The sequence below is a fragment of the Narcine bancroftii genome (assembly GCF_036971445.1).
Source record: "Narcine bancroftii isolate sNarBan1 chromosome 12 unlocalized genomic scaffold, sNarBan1.hap1 SUPER_12_unloc_2, whole genome shotgun sequence".
NCBI lineage: Eukaryota > Metazoa > Chordata > Chondrichthyes > Torpediniformes > Narcinidae > Narcine > Narcine bancroftii.
The window spans coordinates 3,046,193-3,070,351 of NW_027211808.1; the positions used below are offsets into that span (position 1 = coordinate 3,046,193).

The window sequence follows — 24,159 nt, forward strand, 5'->3', positions numbered from 1 at the left end:
AAGTATCAGACTTAGTTGGCTTTTGACAATTCAATTAAATTATATCAGACCAACTCCAATACCCAACTTTAATGAAAATTCTTTCACATTGTTGTGAATTGAGAACGTTCAGGACAATGCATCTGTGCTGGCTTTTTAAAAGTGAGCCTGTTGGCTGCAGACTCCAGAAAACACTTCTTATTCAAGTTTTAATCCAATTCATTTTCAAAAATTACTGCTGAAGTTGCTTCCAGACAGCACATTCTAAGTCCTTTAGATAACAGCCCTGCTCTCACTCAGAACAGAGTTTTCCCCCTTTCCCCTATACAGCTCTCCTGGTTCCCAGGAAATGCGTCAAATCTCCTACAATGGGAAAGATGATTTTGGCCTTGTTTGGCTGATTTATCTGTTTAAATCTGTGGCATAATTGCACTGATTAGTAGCTGGAGTGAAAGAAAATGAGAATCAGCACAAAAAAAAACTCAGCAGCGCAAGTTATCTGCCTGAAGAGTCAAAGTCTGAAATAATGCTATGTGTACCCCTTTATTTAACATTTGCCCACTCTTACCACTCAAATTGAGACTGAGCTGGATGGAGATGTGAGGTGGAGGTGGAGATGGCAAAGGCAAGGATTGCAAGCTGGCTGCAGCTGGGCTGACAGAGTAAGGTGGAGGTTGAGGGCCAATGTAATTTGAAAAACAACAAAGGAGGTGTAGGATCAGAACTGACATGCTTGGGTGGAGACGGGACTCAAACCAACCACCAGCAGCAGGCAATACTAAGCTATCAGGCATTTCCTAAACTTGCACGTCATAGGAAATCTTCATTCCATCAGTTCCTCAGAGAATGGATCAACTTCAGACAAGCCCAGCTGGTGTCAAATAACCTAACACGTGCCTAGGTTAAACCAATGTTTCTGATGAGTTCCAAGAAATTAAACACTGTGGCCAAGTCCACCCATAACTCCCTTCCCTTTGCTAAGCAAGGAATACAAACTCTTCCACATTAGAGAGGAGAACAGATCAAACTCTTATTTGGAGAGCGGATTCTGGATGGACATAAATGAAGGGGCTTGAATGCATGATGTTTTAGCAAGATCAGCACGGCAAACTACTGCAACCATTCATAGATGAGAGGAATCATTTCTAAATGAGCAGCATTTCCCCTTTGCTCCTGCTGTGTGGTAAATTGTTCAGAGTAGAATGCTACTGCACCAATAAATCTGGGTCACAACTTCAAACTCAGCCTGGACAGATTTAGGACAATAAAATGGGAGGGGAGTTTCATGGGATTGGGATGAGAATGGACAGGGAAGGCAAGGGAAAAATTCAAAGTTACCCCCACATAAGTCCGATCCACCATCAGAATATTCTTTTTCATACAAGTGTCCATCATTTGAACTGAACTCTTGGTAAAAGAGAGGTTTACACTTTTCAATTATGCCAGGATTTCTCATAGCATTTGCAACAATAAAATAGCTTTTGGAGGGCAGTCACTGGTCTAACACAGAAGGCCCAGCTCTCACAACCAGCACCAATCCTCAGAAAAGTCCAAGGCTCCCCACTCATCCTTCCCCAGAGAAGGATGTGCATTTCCAGAAATCATTTGGGTCAGACCATAACATGCAGGCAGAGATCAAGAGAAAACTAGAGAGATCGCCAGGCTGAAATAAAATACAAATGCTGGAACATCTCAGTGGAAAGAGAAACAGTTATCATTTCAGATAAAAAAGATCCTTCATCAGTGTCCGATGTAAGAGTGTTTTCAGCAATATCTTTTACTTCAGATTTCCAGCATCTGCAGAGTTTTGGTCAGTCAGGGAATGGATTGGATAGGACCCCAAAATTTGATGATGAATCAACAGTGGTTGGGTGAATAAACGAGAAATGATGAGTGAGAATACAAGATGGAGATTGAGAATTGGTTGATTAGTGCCAGAATAAACTTGCTCTCTGTTCCAGTAAAACTTCAGAACGATGAGGGAGAGGGGCTACACACCTGTCTTCATTGAGGAAAGGACAGTGTTATGGGTTTGTGCCATCGAACCCATTCTCTCAGCAGTTCCCACTGTGAGATTAGGATTCTTTTTCATATCTCTCTTTCTGATCCTTTCATCTCAGAGTGAATGTAACTGACAAAAATTCATTTCTATTTCATCAAAAAGTTGATGCTGAAAATTTGAAATTGGTGTTTTAACTTTTTTAAAATTATTTTTAGCATGGTAGAAGAAGATTCTGCCAATTTCTTGCAAATTAAACTCATACAAACCAGAGCACCCAGGAAAATCAATGCAGGTATGGGGAGACTGAATGAACTCCTACTGACAGCATCCAATTTGAACCCATAATCACTGGTGCTATAAAAGCAATGCAATAATTGCCACGCTGACCATTGTTACAAGATCAAATCAGCGACCACAAAGAAGTCATATCACACAGGGTAAAGATCAACAATTACTTTATTAACAAAAAATTCACCTTTAAAACTTTAAATCAAAATCCCCCTTTTTATGACCATGCCCACTGGTTACTATGCAAATATCCATAACAGTGTAAAAATAATAAATTCTCCAGCCTAAATATAACATAGGTAATTAAAGTCTAAGTTATATTTCCAAACGGCCCACAGAAAAACATAAACACAAAACAAACATAAAATACACAAGACTCACAAAACTTTGATTTCAACTAAAGCAAAGATCATAAACAAAATTCAGATTGTTTGGTAACTGAAGCCAAAAGATCTTTGAGAGAAAACACAAAACTTGAAGTTGTCTTCCTGTGTTGCTTGCAGAGAAAGGAACAATGGCATGGTCTAGATCCTTCTGGCTGCTTTCGGAACGTTCATACCTTTTTGAGATTACAACATTCTAAACTGTCCACCAGACAATGAATCATGCTTAGGGCCTTCTTCCACCCACAGCACCCAAAACACCCCTAGTGGTGGTTTATCGTCCAATTACTGAATTTTTTTCATTTTCTGCACATGCTCAGTCCATCTCCCACTCTCTCAGCAGTCCACTTTCACCTTGGTTCTCTAAGGCAAACAGTCACTTTTTAACATAAAATCACACAACACATAGGTCAATACACCTGCCCGCTATAAAAAAAAATTGGTCAACAAGAACAAATTTTTAACAATTAATGGAAGTATTACATATATAAAATAAAATAAACATTCCATGTTTTTTACAATAAGTATGTGATTAGATTCATATCTACCCAAATTAACATCTTGACAAACAATCTGCTATTACATTATATGTCCCCTTTATGTGTGTAATAATCAAATCACTCTTGTAATAGTAAGCTTCAATTCAATAACCATCTGTTCTTATTTTTCATTTTAGACAAAAAAAACTAATGGATTATAATCAGTATATATTAATGATTTTTGAGCAGTGCAAATATACACAATGCAGCAACGCTAAAACAAGCGCTAATATCTCCAAATCATTGGTTGAATAATTTCATTGATGCTCATTCAACTTTTTTGAGAAGTACAAAATAGGATTTTCTACCCCATCACCATCCTTCTTCTGTAACAGTACAACACCAATCGCTTTGTCACTGGCGTCCACGGCTAAAAAGAATGGCTTTTCAAAGTTAGGGGACACAAGTGAAGAAATGTTTCCTGGCATGCATCTGACCAGATCAATTTTTCTTTCTTTCCAAGTAGTTTTGTTAATGGGAGTGTAATTTCTGCAAGTTTTTACAAAATCTACGATAGTAGCCGATCATACCTAGAAATCTCTGAAGAGCTTTCTTATTATCGGGGATAGGGAACGCAGCGATAGCCAATACTTTTGCTCCATCTGCCCCATTATGCCACCTGTCCCTGACCTATCACATAACCCAAATAATTTACAGTGGTATGTCAAATTCACTCTTGTGCAAATTCATTATGTGTGCTTTTACCAGTTTCTGAAATAACTGCTCTAATTCAAGCATGTGTTCTTCCCATATATCCATACTAATTACTAAATCATCGATATAGGCTCCTGTCTGCTCTAAACCCTGAATTACTGCATTAATCATTCTCTGAAATGTGCCACATGCTTTTTTCATCACGAAAGGCATAACATTATACTTATACAATCCCAAAGGTGTAACAAATGCAGAAATTTCCCTGCCTTTCTCTGTCAAAGGAACACACCAGTATCCTTTTAAGAGATCAATCTTTGTAAGAGAATTAGAATTTCCCACCTTATCTATACAATCATCTATTCTGGGGATAGGGAATGCTTCAGTCTTTGTCACCTTGTTTACCTTTCAATAATCTGTACAAAACCTAATTGAGCCATCTGTCTTAGGCACCAGGACACAGGGTGAACTTGATTTTTGGATGATGTCATTTTTGAGCATATAATCCACCTCTTGATCCAACAATCTTTTCCTGATTAACTTGGTAATGATGCTGCTTAATAGACTTAGCATCACCGACCCCCACTTCATGACAAGCCACAGTTGTTCTTCTTGGAACATCTAGGAATATATCCTTTAATTTTATGTAATGTCTACATTTCTTCCCTTTCTGACAGTCAAATGAATTAACTTGGTTTCTAAGTTTTGCAAAACTATGGAATTTTCCAAACTGAGGCTTATCACTTTCTGTGACCTTCTACAAAACTTATCTCCTCATTACTCTCCTCTATAACTAGCTCATTGATTGGAATCCTAGTCTCCTCCTCAGTCATTTTCACAAAGTAAGGTTTAAGCATGTTCATGTGACAGACCTATGTCTCTCTCTTCAACAATCAGGTGTCTCAATGACACAGGTGACATCGTTAATTTTTTTATTTTACCTTAAATGTTCCTGAAAACTGAGCTCTCAAAGGGTTTGACTGCATTGGAAACAAAACCAATACCTGTCGCCAGGTTTAATGACTCTAATTTTTGCGTTTTGATCAAACCAAATTTTCATTTTTCCCTGAGCAGTTTTTAAATTTTTCTTTGCCAATTCGAAAGCCTGATATAATCTGTTTTTAAATATGAAAATATAATCCAACAAATTTGATTGTATATCATTATGTATCCACTGTTCCTTCAACAATAGTAATGGACCCCTGACTTCATGACCAAACACCAACTCAAATGGACTTAAAGCCAAGACATTCCTGAGTTGCCCACTAACAGCAAACAATAACAAAAGGATTCTTCATCCCAATCCTTATTATTTTACACGCATTAAGCCTCATCATATTTTTCACAATTAAATGGAACATTTCCAAGGCCCCTTGACTTTCAGGATGTAGGGCAGACAACTCCATTTGATGGGATCCCAATTCATACACCACCTGTTGAAATATTCCAGACATGAAATTACTTCCATGGTCTGGTTCAATTTCCCTTGGTAGGCCAAACAGTGTGAAAAATTTTAGCATAGCCTTCACAATAATTTTCGTTTTAATGTTTCTCAGGGGAATAGCCTCTGGAAAACTTGGAAGATGTGCATATGAGTGTTAACAAATATTAATTTCCCGCTTTGGTTTTTGGCAATGGTCCAACACAGTCCACTATCACTTTTGAGAAGGGCTCCACGAAAGCAGAGTTGGGTTGTAAAGGTGCCACTGGTGGTGCTTGATTTGGCTTGACAACCAGTTGACAGTTGTGACTGTCAACAAAAGTTCACAACATCCTTTCTTAATTTCAACCAATAAAACTGTTTCCTTATCTTTTCTACAGTCTTCTTCACTCCAAGATGAACTCCTAAAGGTGTACTATCAGCCAACCTTAATATTTCATTCCTGTAAGTTTTAGGAATTACAACTTGCCTTACTACCACCCAGTTTTCACTGGCAGATATTACTTGTGGTCTTCACTTTCTCATCAATATTCCATCTTGAACAAAGTAACCTACTGGCACAGTTTCAATTTCCTGGGTAGACAGAATCTTATCTCTTATCCAGCAAGATCAGGATCATGCTTTTGATTGGCTATTAATTCTTCTCCTGTCAATAGCAAAGCAGGACTCTTAGGTTTGTCCTCAATGCTTGCCTCCACTACAGGATCATCACAGAGTTTCTCTATCTCTACCTTTTTTCTAGACATGGCTCTAGTAATGTCACACACAGGGTAGATTTCCAAATCCTTTTCGGACTCATAAACCAATGGCTTTTGTGAGTTTCACAGCTGGTATAACTTTACCCTCTGCTAAATCATTCCCAAACAAAAGAGAAACTCCATCCACCAGCAGACTTGATCTTATCCCTATTGTAACCGGGCCATTAACTAAGTTTGATTTCATCAATATTCTATACAAAGGTATAGGCTCTGCTTCATCACCAATGCCTTTTATTAAATTCACATCTCCCATATCGGTCTCCTCACCAAAATACAAAACGTGGGTTAATACAAGTGATTGGCTGCTCCAGTATCCCGCAGGATTTTAACTGGCACTTGATTGGATCCTTCTTTAACCAAAATGAAACCTTCAGTCATGAATGGCTTAAAAATATCCCTAACTTTCTCATTCTGAACAAAAGCAGTTGGTACCACCCCTTTCTCTTTCTTCCTTTTCACTACAGGACAATTTACTATTATGTGCCCTGCCTTCTTACAATAGTGACAAATAACCCTCAATTTTTTTTATGTTCACCCACTTCTCTTCCTTTCTTCCTTTAACCTCACTTCTAGATTTTCTTTCTACTCTACTTGGTTTATCAGCAGTATTTCTTTGAAAGGTTTTCCCTGGTGTCCACTTAGGCTTGTGGGTTAAAGCATATTCCAATGCAAATTTACCCAATTCTTGCTAAGTTTTTATATTTTTCTCTGCCAAGTACACTCAAATATCGTCAGGAACACAAATTTTAATCTCCTCAATCAGAATGATTTCCCTCAATAAATCAAAGTTATTTTCTACTTTCATTGTGGCACACCATCAATCAAAACATAGAAACTTCCTATAAGCAAAATTCAGGTAAGATTGGGTTGCTGCTTTTTATAAACTCCTGAACTTTTTTCTATAAGCATTTGGAACTAGTTCATAAGATCGGAGTATAGCCTGCTTTACAAATTTATTATCAGCTGCTTGTTGTACAGTGAGACACGAGTACACCTCTTGGGCTTTCCCTTTAAGAATACTTTGTAGCAGGAGTGACCACTGGTCTGGTGGCCATTTTAAATTTACAGCTACTTTCTCAAAATGCTTCCTCAAATAGAGGAACTAGCCTCACTTCTCTACTGACCATAAATCTCTTCTCCTGAGCAGCACATGGGTTTTGGTCTTCTCCCTCTCCTTGGGCTAGGATCTGCCTCAATTTAGCTAGTTCTGGCTCATGTTTCTGTTCTTTCTCTCTCTCCTCCCTTGCGGCTGCCCTTTCCTTCATTTCTGCCTGCCTTACTGCTCCCCGTTCAGCTTTCCTTTTTTCCTCTCTTTTTTCCTCAAATTCTAGTTTTCTCAAAGCCAACTTTACTTCCTCTTAAGTTTTCTCCTTTGGAAACTGTTCTAATGCAGCTTCTTCATATATCCCCTTTCCTACATAGTGTTTTAACATTCTTTCGGGGAATTTCCTTTTTTTTTCATTCCAGTTCTTACCGTAAGAAGTTTTAACTTGCCAAGTATAACCATCAGTTCTGACTTTTTACCCATTTTTAGATTAACCACTGAAGGGTTACCTATGAACTGGTCAATATCCATAGTTGCTGGTTTTCCTACTTGTGATATATACACTTACCGTTTATTTTTAATTTCAAGCTGGAGGTAGAGTCATACTGAGAAGACTGATAACTAAGCACAAGTCAATCACCCCTTCCAAATTGGTTTGATCCTGGACAATGGCCCCAAATTATGTTACAAGATCAAACCAGCAACCACAAAGAAGGCATTTCACACAGGGGTAAAGATCAACAATTACTTTATTAACTTGCAAATTTAATTCAAAATCCTCCCTTTTATATCAATACCCACTGGTTACTATGCAAATTTCTATAACAGTGTCAAACTAATAAGTTCAGCAGCCTAAATATAACATATGTAATTAAAGTCTGTTATATTTCCAACCAGCCCAAAGAAAAATGTAGACAAAAAAAACAAACACAAAACACACAAGACTCACAAAACCGATCTCATCCAAAGCAAAGATCATAAACAAAATTCAGTTTGTTTGGTAAACTAAAGCCAAAAGATCTTTGAGAGAGAGAGCGCACAAAATTCAAAGTTGTCTTCTTGTGTTGCTTGCAGAGAGAAACCACACTTGGTCCGGATCCTTCTGGCTGCCTTCAGTATGTTCATCTTTTTTGAAATCCCAACATGCTAAACTGTCCTCCAGACCATGACTATGCTCTGGGTCTTCTTCCACTCCACAGCACCCAAGTCCAGAAAATTTATTTCCAAGTCCAGAAATTTTTAGATCATTTTCTGCACATGCTCAGTCCGTCTCCCACTCTCTCAGCAGTCCACCTTCACTTTGGCACTCTAAGGCAAACTGTCATTTTTTAACATAAAACTACATAACACAGGCCAATATACAACACAGAAATCCAAATATATACTAAAAAAGTGCAGACAGACCACCATTCATAGGTATACTAGATGCCCGAACAACAATTGTAAAGGAGGAGAAGGGGACTTTCCTCCACTTCTCCATACAATTCCCATCCCTGCAATCATCCAGCCATCCACTATTCAAAAGGAGGCTGTATAAATCATTCCTTGCTCCAGGCTTCCCCAGAGAGACAAGACCAAGCTTGATTGAAGCATCTGGAGGTGGAGGAATGCTATGACCTTCATAGACACTGCCCTTTCTGCCTTCCTGTAATTTCACCAGGGGTTTGCAATGGGGAGCTGTGGCCTCAAACTGTTGCAATCCCTCTGGTGAAGAAATTCATCCCACTCCTTCCCCATTCTAGGTTTCTGTCCCATGGAAGAAGAAACAACTGGCACTGTCCCTATGTACAACATCTGCTGTTTTTGACCTTTTACCAAAGGTCCAGGTTTCTTGGTGCTGCTGTCACATCCAGGAAGGCATCAAGGATCATAGGAGCTGCAACCAGGGGGCCAAGTGGAAGGTATTGTGTCACGCTCATGATATATCAATGTTGAAAAGGCTTTGGGGAAAAATATCAGGAGATGAGTCACTCACCACAAGATACAGGTCTCAATGTGTTCTTGCAACCAGAGCATTTATGTGGCTGGCACACTCAAGTTTCTAATCAATGACACCCCCATCATTGCAATTAGTGGCAGATTTAACTGGGCTAACAGCACGAGAGTCAAGGGAAGTCAGGGTCATATACTTGTCAGTGACTTACCAGTCTTCTTCGTGCTGTGGAGGAATCAAAACCTGACACCAGGTTTTTTGCACTTTCTGCTTTATCACAAGGACAGCCAGATTCTTTTAGCTTCTGTATTAGCAGCTTGAAGTGAGAACCAACTACACTGGCAATTCAGTCTCAATTCTACCAAGCTCATTTCCATAACCATTAGGCTTTTTATTGAGCACCTCCATTGATCCTTCAATGTTCAGTCCTGCTTTAATCCACATTCATACAATTTCCCCAAGCCAGGAATATCCTGAAGCAGATCCACTGGCCCCTGAACTGGTAACTGAAATCTTGGTCAGTGTTACTAGCAATAAATTTAATAGGGGAAAGGGGAAATGTTTACAGGACACTGGGTTCAGAGTCAAAGGATGTGAATGTAGAGAACTGCTGTGGAAGGCAGTCACCAGATACAGCAAATCTTTAACAGATAATTTTCCAATTATTTGTAAATCCCTCTGCCTCAGCATCCAACTCATCAGCTTGATGCCTCCTAGAGCCACAGCTCCCGTGCTCCTTTGAAATTACTGCTCCATCCATGATAGGAGATGGACAGTCAACATTTCAAGCTGAAATCCTGTTTGAGGACTGGAAAGGTGAACTGCCCATTCCTCTAATGCAGATGTTGCCTCACCTCTGAGTCCCTCCAGCAGTTTGGGCTTTGCTCCCTCAAAACATACAGATTAACAGTAGTTACTGAACGACATCAAAAAATAAATTGGAGTTTTAATAAAATAAAATCTGATAATCCAAAAAAAAAAATTGCTGGTCTGGCACCACCAGAATTCCAAAAGAGCTGGATTAAGAGTTTAACTAGAATATGTTTGAACAAATCCAGAGTCTGCTGGCATCAATGAAGTATCTTCTTTGCCCATGTGGAATCTCTGTACTGGACACAGGTGTACATCAGTTAGATCATGACTAAACCAGGTGTTGCTGAGCAAAGTACTGCTGAAGTGGGGACCTCTTACATCCTGAAAGGGGTTGGTCTCCAAAACACCCACCCAAACAGCAACTGGGTTCTGTGGCATTCTTGGTGGCACAACAGAAGGCTGCCTACAGAGTCAGACATCCAGAACTTCTGGAAGACCATCAACTTTGGTCTGTCCAAAATTTGTTGGTCTTTCTGCACACAGTTGACTGTACGGGAATGCTGCTGACGGCACATTCCAGGCTGCAGGAGTTCATGCTGAGGGATGCACTGAGACTCGTCACAGCCAATGCAAGGACTCCATAGGGAAGGATCACAGTGCACTCTATAGCCTTCCATCACTAAGGAGCTGAGACTAAGAGAAAGACCCTGAAGGGAAGTAACAAGGTGCCACAGTGGTGGCTATGGCAATAGAGAGTAGGTAACAATGTACATTGATGGGAATGTATGGAGATGACATCAAAAAGGTGAAAAGAGGCTTAGAATGATTTTTTTTGTTAATTATTTAATATGAATAAAGTATTTTTGTAAAAAGATTAGTTGGTGCAACATGGGAAGAAAATGGGACTAGTTTGGTCATCATAAACATTGGGCTGATGGGCCAGTTTTCAGAACCATGACTAAGCATAGAAAAGACCTCTGGACCTGTGTAACTTCCTGAAATATACCTGTCAAGAGCTGAGATTGGACTCTCTGGAAACTGTGGTTACAGAGCAGAAGTACACTCCACATGACTGACACTGGGCTTTCTTTGTCACCAGAACAGAAACTGCTTCACTGCAAGTGGACCAAACTTTATCAACTCAGCTGGTATCTGGAGAGATCCATGTGTGTGGAGCAGGGGAAAAGCTGCTTCACATGTGTGCCACTGTTGCAGCACTCTAGTCACTGACCCAAGTTAGAGCCCCAAAGCAATGCTGCCTCTTCAATGCAGAACTTGAGTAGTGCTACTCTGTCAGAGTTATTGTCTTCTGAATAAAACTGCAACCCAACTAAGCAGGGTGTAATGGATCCCATGGGACGATTCTGAACAGCAGAGAAGTTCTCTTTGGTGACTGGGTCGAAGGTCGTTCTTCGATCATCATACTGAAACAGATTTCATCATTGCAAAACTGCAGACACGTTCTCCAATCAATGACTATACTAGAAGTATTTGATTGGCTGTCATTTCTCTGAGATATCCCAAGTTTGGGTAGGTGCTTTACAAATTCAAGCTCATTTCTTTATCTAGGACTTTTGGAACCATGACCTCCAATTATTCTTTTTGCTGCAGTCAAAGTGAGAATTGTCAAGTAATTTGATTACTTTTGTAGAAAGATAAACTGTCAAGGGTTTCTATACAAAAATTAATATGTCGATATGAATGGGGTGGACTTCAATTACCACATTTCCAAAATTATTATGAAGTGGCACAATTGAAATTTATTAATAGGTTATTTGACACTCAACAACTATGTGGACAAAAGTTGAACTGGATCAAATTTTTGAAAATGAAACAAGTCATTTTATCTATAAATGGAATCCTTTATTGTTACAAAAATATAAATTACCTGTATTACAACATTCAATGGATATTTGGTATAAGCAAGATCAACTTATAGGGTCTAAAGAAAAAAATTCAATAAAATCACCCGTTGTATCAGAATAAATTAATTCCATTTTCTTTAAATAATCCTTATTTGAAAAATTGGGAAATTAAAGGAATAAGTACTATACAAGATTGTTTTAAGACAGGTAGATTTTCTACATTTAATAGATTAAAGAGAAGTTTGGTATTTCATCAAATTCTTTTTTGGCTTACCATCAAGTTCAAGATTTTTTACAAACATAATTTAGTAGGGATATATGTATAGGTTGTTGCAAGAAAAAAAGTTGATGTGTATAAGATAAAAGGGAAATGGGAGAAAGATTTGGATACTGAATTGTCTTGGGAAGAATGGTCAAATATGTGTACTGATAATATTACAAAATTACTTAATGTGAGATATAATATGGTCAATTATAATTTTATTCATCAATTGTATTTGACTCCTGAGAAGTTGAAGAAAAATGGATTTAATTAATCAGATGTGGGGATCAGGCAGGTACTTTTATGCATTCTGTTTGGACATGTAGAAAAGTAAACCTTATTGGGAAAAAGTTATAAAATTTTTGAGAGATTTATTCAAAATTGATTTGCAATTAGATCCATTGATGTGTTTATTAGGTTATATGAATGTAGTAATTGTGGGGTTGTGAGCAGATAGACCACAACTGCAATTACGGTTAGGAGTAGCAAGAAAATGTTTAGCTGATATTGGTAAAATTATGTAGAGTTGAATATACAAAGATGGCACAGTGAATTACAATTGTGTTTTTATTTAGAAAAAATAACTTATAATTTGCAAAATAATAATTTTTTTTGTTAAAATGTGATGTTGGGGTGGTGTGAGCAGTGGAAGAAACACAGCCACTATGTTGAGGGTCGTTAACGACTGTTTTTATTCAAATTCACCATGTCCCTTTAAGGGCAGCAGGAGCTCAGTCACCTGGTACATTGTGACATGATAATCACTGCCCAGGGTGCACATTGGAAGGGATGCTGGAGTCAGAGAGATCCCTCTGACGACACCATTTCCCTACGGTTGCCCCACCATATGATGATACAAGCGGGGCCGGTTCACCATGAGGTTATGTGCTGCCACATTGTTTATATTTGGAACATCTGCCAATAGATCTCAAATGATATGTGTAGTATTGGCACATCAAACAGTTTATTAAGGCTCCAAAGGGTGGGGGGGGTGGTTGGGATGAGGTAGTCTAGTAAAGGGGTGAAGGCAGGGTAGGGGGGTGTATTGCATTGTTCTTTTTGGTTGTTGTAGGTTGTGTATGTGTTTTTGTAATGTTTTATAAAATCTTTAAATAAAATTTTCTAAAGAAAAAGTGAGAAATGGCAAACCTTGACAGCATTACATAGGGCTTGCATTTAGTACATTGGAGACTCAAGTCTGGAATCTAGTGCAAAATAACCCTGGAGGAACTCAGTCAGTCAAGCAGCATTGGGATGCGGTGGGAAGAATGGTCGACGTTTCAGATTGGAACTCTTTTCCTTTAGAGATGTATTAAAACTGTCTCACCAACTTGAAAATTCTGTATATACTCTTCCATGAGCATCTGTTGTCACAAAGTCTGGTTATATTTTGATAGCATCTATATACAATTGTGTGATCAATTCTAACATTTAGAGCAAGGATTATGTATGTAAATAGCAGACAGTGACCATGTAATTTGATTGCATTGTGACAGACATCATTATACCGTACCAAGAAGGCTGAGGCTTCTGCGAGGAGGGGGCGGTGGTGTCAGAGGCTGAGATGATGGAGGTCCACGATGAGAAATATCCAAGTTGGCCAGTGACACAGTTTTTCCTATTCATAGCAGACAGAAGGAAAGGCCAATGAAAACAAAATGACTACTCACCACCCCCCCAGAGGATTAGTTTCTTCCTAACTACAATCTGTTGCGCCTTGCACAGCAAATTCCACCACCCCCACAAAAACAAAATATCCCCAGCATCTGCAAATTCCTCCTTTTAAAGAGTGAGAGAAAGGAACAAAGAAAACAAAATGAGATGGGAAGGGAGGTGAAGACATTGCAGTGCAGCACATTGACAAACATTTCCCCAAAGCAAGTTTGAAAGCTCCGTAATGTTAAAAAAAAAGGAGAAAATGTTAGTAGCACTCAGCAGATCAGGCATCTGTGGAGAAACAGTTAATCCCTCAGGTCAATAATCAGAGTTTCAAAACATGATCAGTTCTCTCTCCCTCCGCACGTGCTGCAAACTCCAGAATTTGTACTTCTGTCAGATTTCTGACACGTGCAGGACATTGCATATGAAAACCTTCTTACCTGTGAAAGGTGGTGCTAAAGACATCGGAGTAAAGGCACTTTGTGTCCTGGTCAGTCTGGGTTTGCTGTGGAGAACAGGAAAGAAATGTCAGACAACTGGGTGGGACATCCCATATGCATAAGCAGCATGTACGGTTAATACTCAAAGTCGGTACGCCTTTCAAGCTGTCCTTTGCTTTTCTGCATCCTTACACAAACTCTTGCCTCTTTGCCTGTGATAGGAAGTCATTGAGACAGGCCAATTACTGAGATCCTAGCAGCCTCTCCACCATCATAGTTCTACCATCGGCACGCAGCTGATGGAAGGATGCAGAGTCACCCCTCAGGGTGTAAGCCTGCAAATGATGACACTCCTGAAGAGAGTACAGGATAAATAAAATGATCCCCTTCTGTCACTTGTGGGAAAATAGGTTAGGGTCACAGACACTCCCATTGGGAACAATCTCAGATGTTTAAAAAAATGGTAATGTGCCTATTAACTACCAAAAAATAAGCATCAACCATTCAATCATATCTGCACGTCACTTGCTTTTATGGTCAACGTTAGATGGGCCAATTTCCTTAATAGGAAATTGCCAATATCTAACAGCTAGCCTACATTTAGGGAACTAACTGGTTTACTACTCCAAGCATAGCTACTAAAATTAAGTTTATAAATAGCTCAGCTAGAAAGCTCTGCCTGGTCCAGTGTCTGAAGTGCTGTGATGAACAGCCCCCGACAGAGAGGTATGTGCAAGTTGCATGATTCACAGTACAGAAACAGCAGGAAGCATTAGCTTAGAACACTTAGCAAGGCTATAAATAATGTACAAACCAGGCCTTGGTTGGTGTTCGTGGAGATGCCTGACCAAAGGTTTGGTTAGGGAAGAGGCCTTTCCATAACAGACAGGATATAGTCCCTCCCTCTCTGCACCTTGCACAATACTCCCCCACCCCTCTTTACATTCCAAAAATCAGATCATTCTGCCCATCTTGTTCATGCATTTCTAAGCAGACCAATGCAAAGTCTACCTTTTCAACAAAAATAATTACATCCAGATTCTAAATCTGATGCCATATTCCTCACTTCCAATACACATATAATCAATATTCAATTTATTGCCATTGTAATGAAAGTGTCACATTACATGAAATTGCACTTGCCTGATGTAAAGCAGACACTTTCACCATTGGCAGAAATTGCTTGAAGCGCTTATTTCAGTCAGAGAGAGAAGCAAAGGAGAGTCCTCCCAAGTCACCAAACGCCCATCAATTCACTTCCAGCACTTCCACAGCCACAGAGTCCAGTCCAAACCAATGGCAACCAGAGCTCCAGATCTGATCCTCCAACATGATAGGGAACCCTTCAACACCTTCTGCACCCCCCATATCCCGGTTCCAATACCTGGTACCTCTTCAGCCAGTTTTGAGCCAGTCTCCAGCATCTGCAGCCCAGCATGAGTCTCCTGCTTCAGCCTTTGTGGAATCCTCACCTTGAATCACCAGCAGCCCACCGTATGCGTAGGTCTTTCAGCTGTAGAGCTCCTCAGTGGCCTGCCGGTCAAACCCAGAGGTCATAGGATTTTAAATAAAACTGTCAGCTTCTTTAACATGCCATTCAGAGGCTTGTGGAGCTGACGGCAGTTGAACCCTGCGGGAGTGCTGTATCACTGCTCCTTGCTCCCCGTGAGTCCACACAAGCGCGGACATTTTCATCAAAATTGCAGCCAGGTTAAGTCTAGTCGCTTCTTAAATACTCCAAACAGGCCATTGCAGGTCCTTATTTTTGGACCTTGTAGTGCCTTTGCCTATTCTCACTGGGGGCCTAGTCCTCTTACCATTGCACCCTCTTTTGTCAACATCTCCACACCACCTGCCCCCCCCCAATCCCAGTGGTGATTAATGCTCGGTAGAACTCAGGAATGTAAGACAAGTGCACATGCCTTTTGTTTTAACCATTTGAAAAAAGTTTTACCACAGAAATAATCACTGATTAACAAAATTCTGCCATCACAAGTTCTCTTGTGACTTTCACAAGCTTCTCTTTCATTGTCCATTTCAGCTACTGTAGGCATAGAGGTTGCTTGTGAATTCCCCATAATCTTATATTAAATTGCTGTAGTCTGGATTGTGGCAGGTAATGTGGCCTCTCTGACTGGAATCTAGTCAAAATGAAGACTGGAGGTCATGTGATATCTCCAGCTGGACCCTAGTCAGCAGTCACCTCACCTGCCAATCAGGGGTTAGATCTGCCCACCTGTGAGAATGATGTGTGACGACCCTGGAGCTGATGTGTGATTGGTCCTTCAGGTGCCAATCAATGACCACAGGTGAGGCTGACACACAATTGGTCCTCGCAGGTCACATGGACTTGAAAAAGCCAAGCACATGCAGTCTGTTTCTCTCGCTGTGTTTTCTTTTGCTGCTCCATAGAGACCATCATTGAACCCCCAAGCTTCAGGCCACTGCATCTCCAGAGGGCTAAATGCAATGGACCCATCCCAGATCCGAGCAGAGATGACACTAGAGATCAGGTTCATGTGTATGAACTTGTTTAGTTATGCTGTATACCATGCCTGTGGGTGGTAGGTGCTGAACAAGTTAAACACTTGTTTCTTGGTATACTGTGCCTGTGGATGTTGAAGTTAAATCCTCATTTTGCAGTATACCATGCCTGTGTACATTAGTCTGTCAGTGGGTTCCCTTTTTCTGAATTTCCCTATGTGTAAATAAAGACCACTGTTTGTTCATATCACAAATCAAGCTTTGATTCTCTTTGAACCCGTCAAACCGATTCTTGAACACAAACTTTTCTGTAGAGAATGGGATGAAAAGTCAATCCACAGAACCACAAGAGTGGCACAGGATTACTGAGGACTCCCTTATTTTCACGATTGTTACGAGGACCCCAAAACCTAGCAGCAATAGATATTCGCTATGACAAATGGTTACTTAAGCAAAAGTTGCTTTTAATTATCTTTAAACATGAAAACAGAATCAAACTTTAACATCTCTATTGACTTACTTAACACCCTTCCAATTCTAAATGCACGTGTATATAATGGGTGTGTAAATTCAGAAAAGTTCTTTGATTCGCAGTCCAATCTCACTTCTCATTCCTCCAAGTTCACTGGTATCAGGGAATTCTTATACTGTACACAGAATTTAACATTTATAAAGTTCACCAGGCTTTGACACTTGAAAGGTACATGAAACCTCATGAAGGTTCCTGTCAGTTTTCAGAGAAAGATTTGTTGCTCCTTTTTAATCAGCCAATCCAGTGTCTTGCTGATGAAACTTGCCCCTTCAGGGTTCTCCAGATGATAACCTCTTTCTTTCAGGTCACCAGAGTTTCTTTTTGTTTCTCTTATTCCAAGTGAAACATTAGATAGTCCTCTCCTCTTGCATAAACCACACGGGCTTTTTCCAGGCCATCTTACAATTGGGATTTCCATATGCTTGCCAACTTGTACTGTTGCAGTCCCAGCTACTGTCTGCTGACTGTAACACTGTACAAGTGATCTGTGGTGTGTGTGTGTGTGTGTGTGTGTGTGAGAGTGTGTGTGTGTGTCTCTCTCTCTCTCTCTCTCTCTCTCTCGGAGAGAAAGCCTGTTTTACTCTCTCCACCTGCAAAACCACATGACCCTCTTAGAATACCAAGCGCTCTTCCAGACATGCTCTGTCATCTGTTGCCTTTGGTACATAACAATCCATTAGTGAAGTCTTTGAGCAAAAGCTCTTGCAAAAGCTTTGGAGCCAATACATCTACCATGGGGCAGAGCTCCAGTATTTTAAATTAGATGTTTTTTAAAGTGTATGTATGTGATCTACTCTAATAAACCTTTCATAATTTATCTCCCAATATATACTCGGTCACTCAATCTAAAAGGATCATGGTCTTGAGAGGCTTGGTAAAATCATTGAGGACCCCTTTCCACTTTGTATCTTTCAGCTGTTCTCATTTGAAAAGAGATACAGGAGTATCAGAGCCAGCACCACTAGGCTGAAGAACTGCTTCTTCCCACAAGCAGTGAGAATGCTGACAACCAAAGGAACAGCTCACACTAACCATCCAACACATATATTTACAAAACAGTAAATACATATATATTTGATTTGCATTTATTGTTTGAATGTGTTTTTTATGGTTGTGTCTGCATGTTTTGCACCAAAGACTGGAGAACACTGTTCGTTGGATTGTACTTGAGCAATTAGTTGATAATAAACTTGAACTAGCAACCTCTAGAACCACTCTTACACATGAGCAGAAACACTCTTCAAAACTCTTTAAATATTAAAGAGAACTAAATTTGGTCAAGACCCAGTCTATTCATCCTTCCCTGACAAAGACAGCTGCCCACCATTATTGCTATTGTCCATGGGTGGTACTGTCGAAGCATTTACCTCCACCCACATCACGGCCAATCATGTATTGTGCCATGTGTGAAACCCTGCCTGTACATCAGATTTCAAAGCAAACAATGCTACTGAAAAGCAGGTGATGTGGTTGCTACCTTCCTGCTTTGGGGAGGGGGATGACCACACATCTGTATTTAATTACATGGCACCAGTCTCTAAACCAGCATTTCCCAAACTGGGTTCCATGGAAAAAATGACAGGGATCTAGTAGGGGAAAATGCGCCCAACCCTCCACTCCCCCAGGTCTGCACCAGTGTTGTTACAGTAGCTAAACCATTTCCCCCCCCCCCCCACCACCCCCCCCTCAACAAAAATGCAAAATCCACAATCTTTTCCACAAGTTTCCTGGGCATAGAGCGACATGAACCAAATGCCTGAAAATACAGTGATCAATGCAGACTGGTTGGGCTGAATGGTCCATTTCCCTGCTGAATGATTATTCAAATGCTACCTTGTACAAGGAAAACGCGCCTATCCACATCTTCCATCATTTCAAATCTGTTTGTAATAGCAGAAAACTATTTTAAATTCTGGTCACATCTGGTCATCTTGGAATCTCAATTTAGAAGGGATAAAAATTACATGTTGTTCTTTCTTACTACCCCTTTCCCCTCCATTTTCAATTCAGAATTCTTTGTTTAAAATAATGTAAAATTCAAAGTGTAAGTAGTTTCAATTGCATCAGATCCTCAGATTGCAATCTGAGCAGCTCAGAGTGAAAACAATTCCATTCAGATGTCTTTGCTGAATTGATAAATAAATAAGTAACCAGACAATCGATGCTGAAGCAAGTTTCTGTGACAGAGAGATTTCAAACAGCTTAAGACCCAGCTCAGGTCAAACGTGGCTCAGTCCAACTCAACCTCAAACCTTAAAGCTACTCAACAATTCAATGGAATTATAACCATATTCAGATGGGTTACATGGACTATTTAACTCCATTCCCAAGAATTATTTCATTTCTAATAAAAGCATTAGGGGAAAACTAGTGGTGTATAGTGGAGACAAAGTAGTTTTAATAACATCCAACTGAAGGAAAGATAGCAGGAATATGTACACAAATTTCATCAAAAGTCACAACCAGTGACATCAAGCTTAAACATCACCAATGGCAATTATGGAAATATTGGGAGTGTTACAAATAAATAAATCACCATTGGCTCCTTTAACAGTGTTTAAAGGAGGAAGGATGCTGTGCTTACCCAGTCTGGCCCATGTGTGACTCCAGATAATAAACCAGAAAGCTACAGTTCAGAGAACAATACCACAAAGTAGAGCTTGGAGTAATTTCATGATTGAATTAATTATTTTTGAGCTTAAGCCTTGACCTTTTTTTAAATTCCTGTGTAGTTGCCTTTTCTCTCCTTTGCGCTAGAAGAGCTATATTAGTGAGATCAAAAGATGCCATCCCTCCTTCAGAATGCTGCAGCAAGGCTCCTGACAGGAGCCAAAAAGAGAGACTATATCACCTCTATTCTGGCCTCCTTCCACTGGCTGCCAGTACAGCTCAGAATAGATTATAAAGTTCTCCAGTTTGTTTACAAAGCCTTTAATGGACTAACCCCCTCTTACATCATCAATTTCTTAACTCCCTACTCCACTTCAAGACCTCTCAGATTGGCCAATTTAAGGTGCTAGCTCCTTCCATTAACTCTTTAAATCCAGGTTGAAGTTATATTTTTATTCTTAAGCATTTTGAGGTAATTGTTACCATGCTGTTTATACAATTCTGAACCTCATAGTGCACTTTAAATAGCTGCTTAAGTTAGGATGCAATTTATGATCTGTACAGCACATTGGTCAGTGCAAGTTGTTTTAAATGTGCTATATAAATAAACTAAACTCCTACTTGAATTCAATGCTTGTCTGAAGCAATGGCATGCCCAACTTTGGGGAAAAAAAATTAGATATTCTACTATTGAAATTAATTTTAACTTTGTAAGTTTATGGGGTATTTTTCTTAATTATTTTCATAATTAAAATTATTTAGATCCATTTTGTAATTTGGATTTCCCTTTTACAGTAGTGGAGCACATGTTCGCCAAACTTAACAGGAGAGGGTAAAGATTATTAGCATAATTTTTACATGACATTTTCATCTTTTTCAATGTATCATGGGTTATTTGTAGCCATATGTATAACAAAGTATATCTACTTTGTTGGATATTTATTCTTATTAATTTCTATATATAATTTATTTACTTTAAACTCAAAAATAGAAAAAAGTTATTTTTTATTAAATGGTTAATAGAAATTTCAGTATGCTCTAGTGAACACTGAACAATCAATATAGGATTGAACCCTATGACTGTAGGAAATATGGCCCCAAGATAAGGAGCTCAAGAAATGAAAAAGATTCAAGATGCTGAAGATGAACAATATTTCAAAATAAAAATGCTGAAGAGGAACAGAGTTATTAGCATTTCGGGTTTGAAAAAATTGGAGTGTTAACTGTTTCTTTCCCTAAAGGATTCTGTCCTATGAACATGGCGGGAGAGAGTCTTGGTCCCCAACAATTGTGGAGCCATAATATATTACAGGTTTACCCCACTTTATGAAAGTAGAACATTTCTGTCAAACCTTTCATAAGCCAAAATGGCAAAAATTAAGAGGCTATTAAAGCTATTGGGCTCTATTTTTGTAAAAGCGAAAAATCATTCAAATTTCTTTCAGATGGCGAACACGTTTCTTCATAAAAGCAAATTTGTGTAAAGCAAGTATTCGTAAAGTCTAACTTAAAGACTGTTCCTTTACAAATCAAGATCTGAACAGACAAATTCTGTCTACTGTACTGTATATTCACTGCTTCAAGACATCTGTCTGATCTGACCAGAAGTATGCAAAGAAAATCAGACCATATTTAGGGATGGATCTTCAAACCATAAAGTCATGGTAGATGGAATGCTATTGTTATGGAGTCCAGAGGTCCCCAAAAACCAGCCCAACAACACAGGATTACTTAAATAAAAGTAGTTTTTAATTATATTTGAACAAGAAATCAGAATTAAACTTTAACTTATTACTTAACCTACCTAACCAACTTAATCCCCCTCTAATACTAAACACAGATGTGTGTAATGTATTTTTAAGATTAGAAAAGTTCTTTGAATCACAGTCCAATCTCAATGGTTGCAGGCAATTCTTCTACTGTGCACAGAAGTTAGCATTAACATAGTTCACCAGTCTTTGGTGCTTAACAGACAAATGGTTACCACTCAGGAAGGTTCTTGCTAGTTTTCGGAGATTCCTTTTCCAAGACATCCGCAACTGATTCCTGTTTAATCAGTCTTTCTGATGAAAATTGCCCCCTTCAGGGTTCTCCAGATGATCTTCTTTCTTTCAGGTCACCTTTCCAACAGCTAGTCTTCTCCTTTGACCAGTCTTCCCAAAGTTTGCCAGCTTTGTCCTTCTGGAACTGATTTCTGTCTCCTTTCTTTCTAGCCGCTTTCAGGTGGAATCACCTTGAAAATGTGGCTCTGGAGCAGCTGCAGATGTCTGCGAAGGGACGATCAGGTGGCAGTGCTGAAGGCAGTTTTCTTCCACCTGAAAGGTCTGAAGTGGGGAGAGGTGCCGCGGAAAAAATGCCGACTCCTGAGTCCAGGCAGGGCCTGCCATCTGATAGCCCGCCTCACCACTGCCTGACAGCTCACATTGCCACTGCCTGACAGCTCACATCGCCACTGCCTGACAGCCCCTCCTGATGCAGTGAGGGACTACAGGGCTGGAACAGCCGGTGCGGGATTATGGGTTTAGAATGGCTGGCATGGGACTATGGGGCTAGGACAGCTGGCGTGAAACTATGAGACTGTGGCGGCCGGTGGGGAACGTTGGCTGGGCCAGCCAGGGTGACCTTCCTGAGCACTCCAGCAAAAACCTTTGAAAAGAGCTTCCATCAGTCATCCTGTCTCCAGTTCCAAACTATGGGCATTCATATTATGACATCAGTTCAATTAACACCTACTTGTGAAAGGTACTTACATTCTCCAGAGATCTTCAATATTTGTTCAGTCTTTCAAATAAGATCTGTTCTTATAAATTCTACAAATATTAATATTGTTACACTATTGTCAGCTGGGAGTACTGCAATACTGCTATTGTCCAATGTTAGAAGGAGGCAAGGAACAATGTGACCTAGATCGCCCCAGTAACTCCCAAGCTAGAAACATCAAATTAAACTGTCAGGGTACAGTTTAATCTGGTTACTATCAAAAAGGCCAGCTTCAACATTCAGTAATACAATACCACAATTTCCATTTTAAGGAGAGAGGCAAGTTTGAGAGAAAATATGCACACCTGAGGAATTCTGCAGAGTTCTATGTTGAGTATTGGCCTATTTGTTGTGTGGTTTTACGTTAAAAAGTTACAGTTTGCCTTAGAGAGCCAAGGTGAAGGTGGACTGCTGAGAGAGTGGGAGAAGGACTGAGCATGTGCAGAAAATGATCTAAAAATATCTGGACTTGGATGATAAACCACCAATGCAGATGCTGTGTAGTGGAAGGAGGCCCAGAGCATGAGTTATTGTCTGGGAGACAATTAAGAATGTTGGGATTTAAAAAGGGATGAACATTCCAAAGGCAGCCGAAAGGATCTGGACCAAGTCATTGTTCCTCTCTCTGCAAAACAAGGCAACTTTGAATTTGGTGCTTTCTCTCTCTCTCAAAGATCTTTTGGCTTCAGTTTACTAAACAAACTGAATTTAGTTTATGATCTTTGCACCGATTGAGATCGAAGTTGGTGAGTCTTGTGTGTTTCTGTGAGCTGGTTGGAAATATAACTTAGAATTAATTACATATGTTATATTTAGGCTGGGGAATTTATTACTTTTACACTGTTATATAAATTTGCATAGTAACCAGTGGCCATTGTTATAAAAGGGGGAAATTTGATTTAAAGTTTGAAGGTGAATTTTTTGTTAAGAAAGTAATAGTTCATCTTTACCCCTGTGTGATATGCCTTCTTTCTTTGATCTGTAACATAGTTTAGAGTCATCGTCTGGGATCAAACCAATTTGGAAGCTTTAGGGGCAATTGACTTGTTCTTAGTTATCAGTCGTCTGAGTTTGACTCAACCTCCAGCTTAAAATTAAAAATAAACGGTGAGTGTATAAATCACCAGTAGAAAAACAAGCAACTATGAATATTGACCAGTTCATAACTAACCCTCCAGTGGTTAATTTAAAAATGGCTAAAAAGTCAGAACTGATGGTTATAGTTGGCAAGTTAAAACTTCTTAACGGTAAGAACTTGGATGAAAAAAAAAGGAAATTGCCCGAAAGATTGTTAAGCACCAGTAGGAAAAGGGCCATTTGAAGAAGCTGCATTACAACAGTTTCCAAAGGAGAAAACTTCAGAGGAAGTAAAGTGGACTTTGAGAAAACTAGAGTTAGAGGAAAAAAGGAAAGCCGAATGTGAAGCAGTAAGGCAGGCAGAAGTGAAGGAGAGAGAGAAAGAACAGAAACATGAGCTAGAACTAGCTAAATTGAGGCAGACCCTAGCCCAAGGAGAGGGAGAAGACCAAAACCCATGTGCTGGTCAGGAGGAGAGGTTTCTGGTCAGTAGAGAAGTGAGGCTATTTCCTCTATTTGAGGAAGCTGAAATAAACCAGTATTTTCAGAATTTTGAGAAAGTAGCTATAAATTTAAAATGACCACCAGACCAATGGTCACTCCTGCTACAAAGTGTTCTTAAAGGGAAAGCCCAAGAG

At 39.6% G+C, this 24,159-nt stretch overlaps 1 protein-coding gene across 7 annotated transcripts in view; it reads right to left on the reverse strand.

Annotated features, from left to right (window-relative positions):
- LOC138750168 (suppressor of cytokine signaling 7-like) overlaps positions 1-24,159 on the reverse strand; it is a 64,060-nt gene that overhangs the window by 19,224 nt on the left and 20,677 nt on the right. For all 7 annotated transcript variants that reach the window (XM_069912322.1, XM_069912324.1, XM_069912321.1 and 4 more), the window contains exons 2-3: positions 14,059-14,123; positions 13,473-13,577 (exon numbers count right to left, since the gene is read on the reverse strand). In XM_069912322.1, the coding sequence (XP_069768423.1) occupies positions 13,473-13,577; positions 14,059-14,123 (170 nt within the window). The remainder of the gene's footprint in view (positions 1-13,472; positions 13,578-14,058; positions 14,124-24,159) is intronic.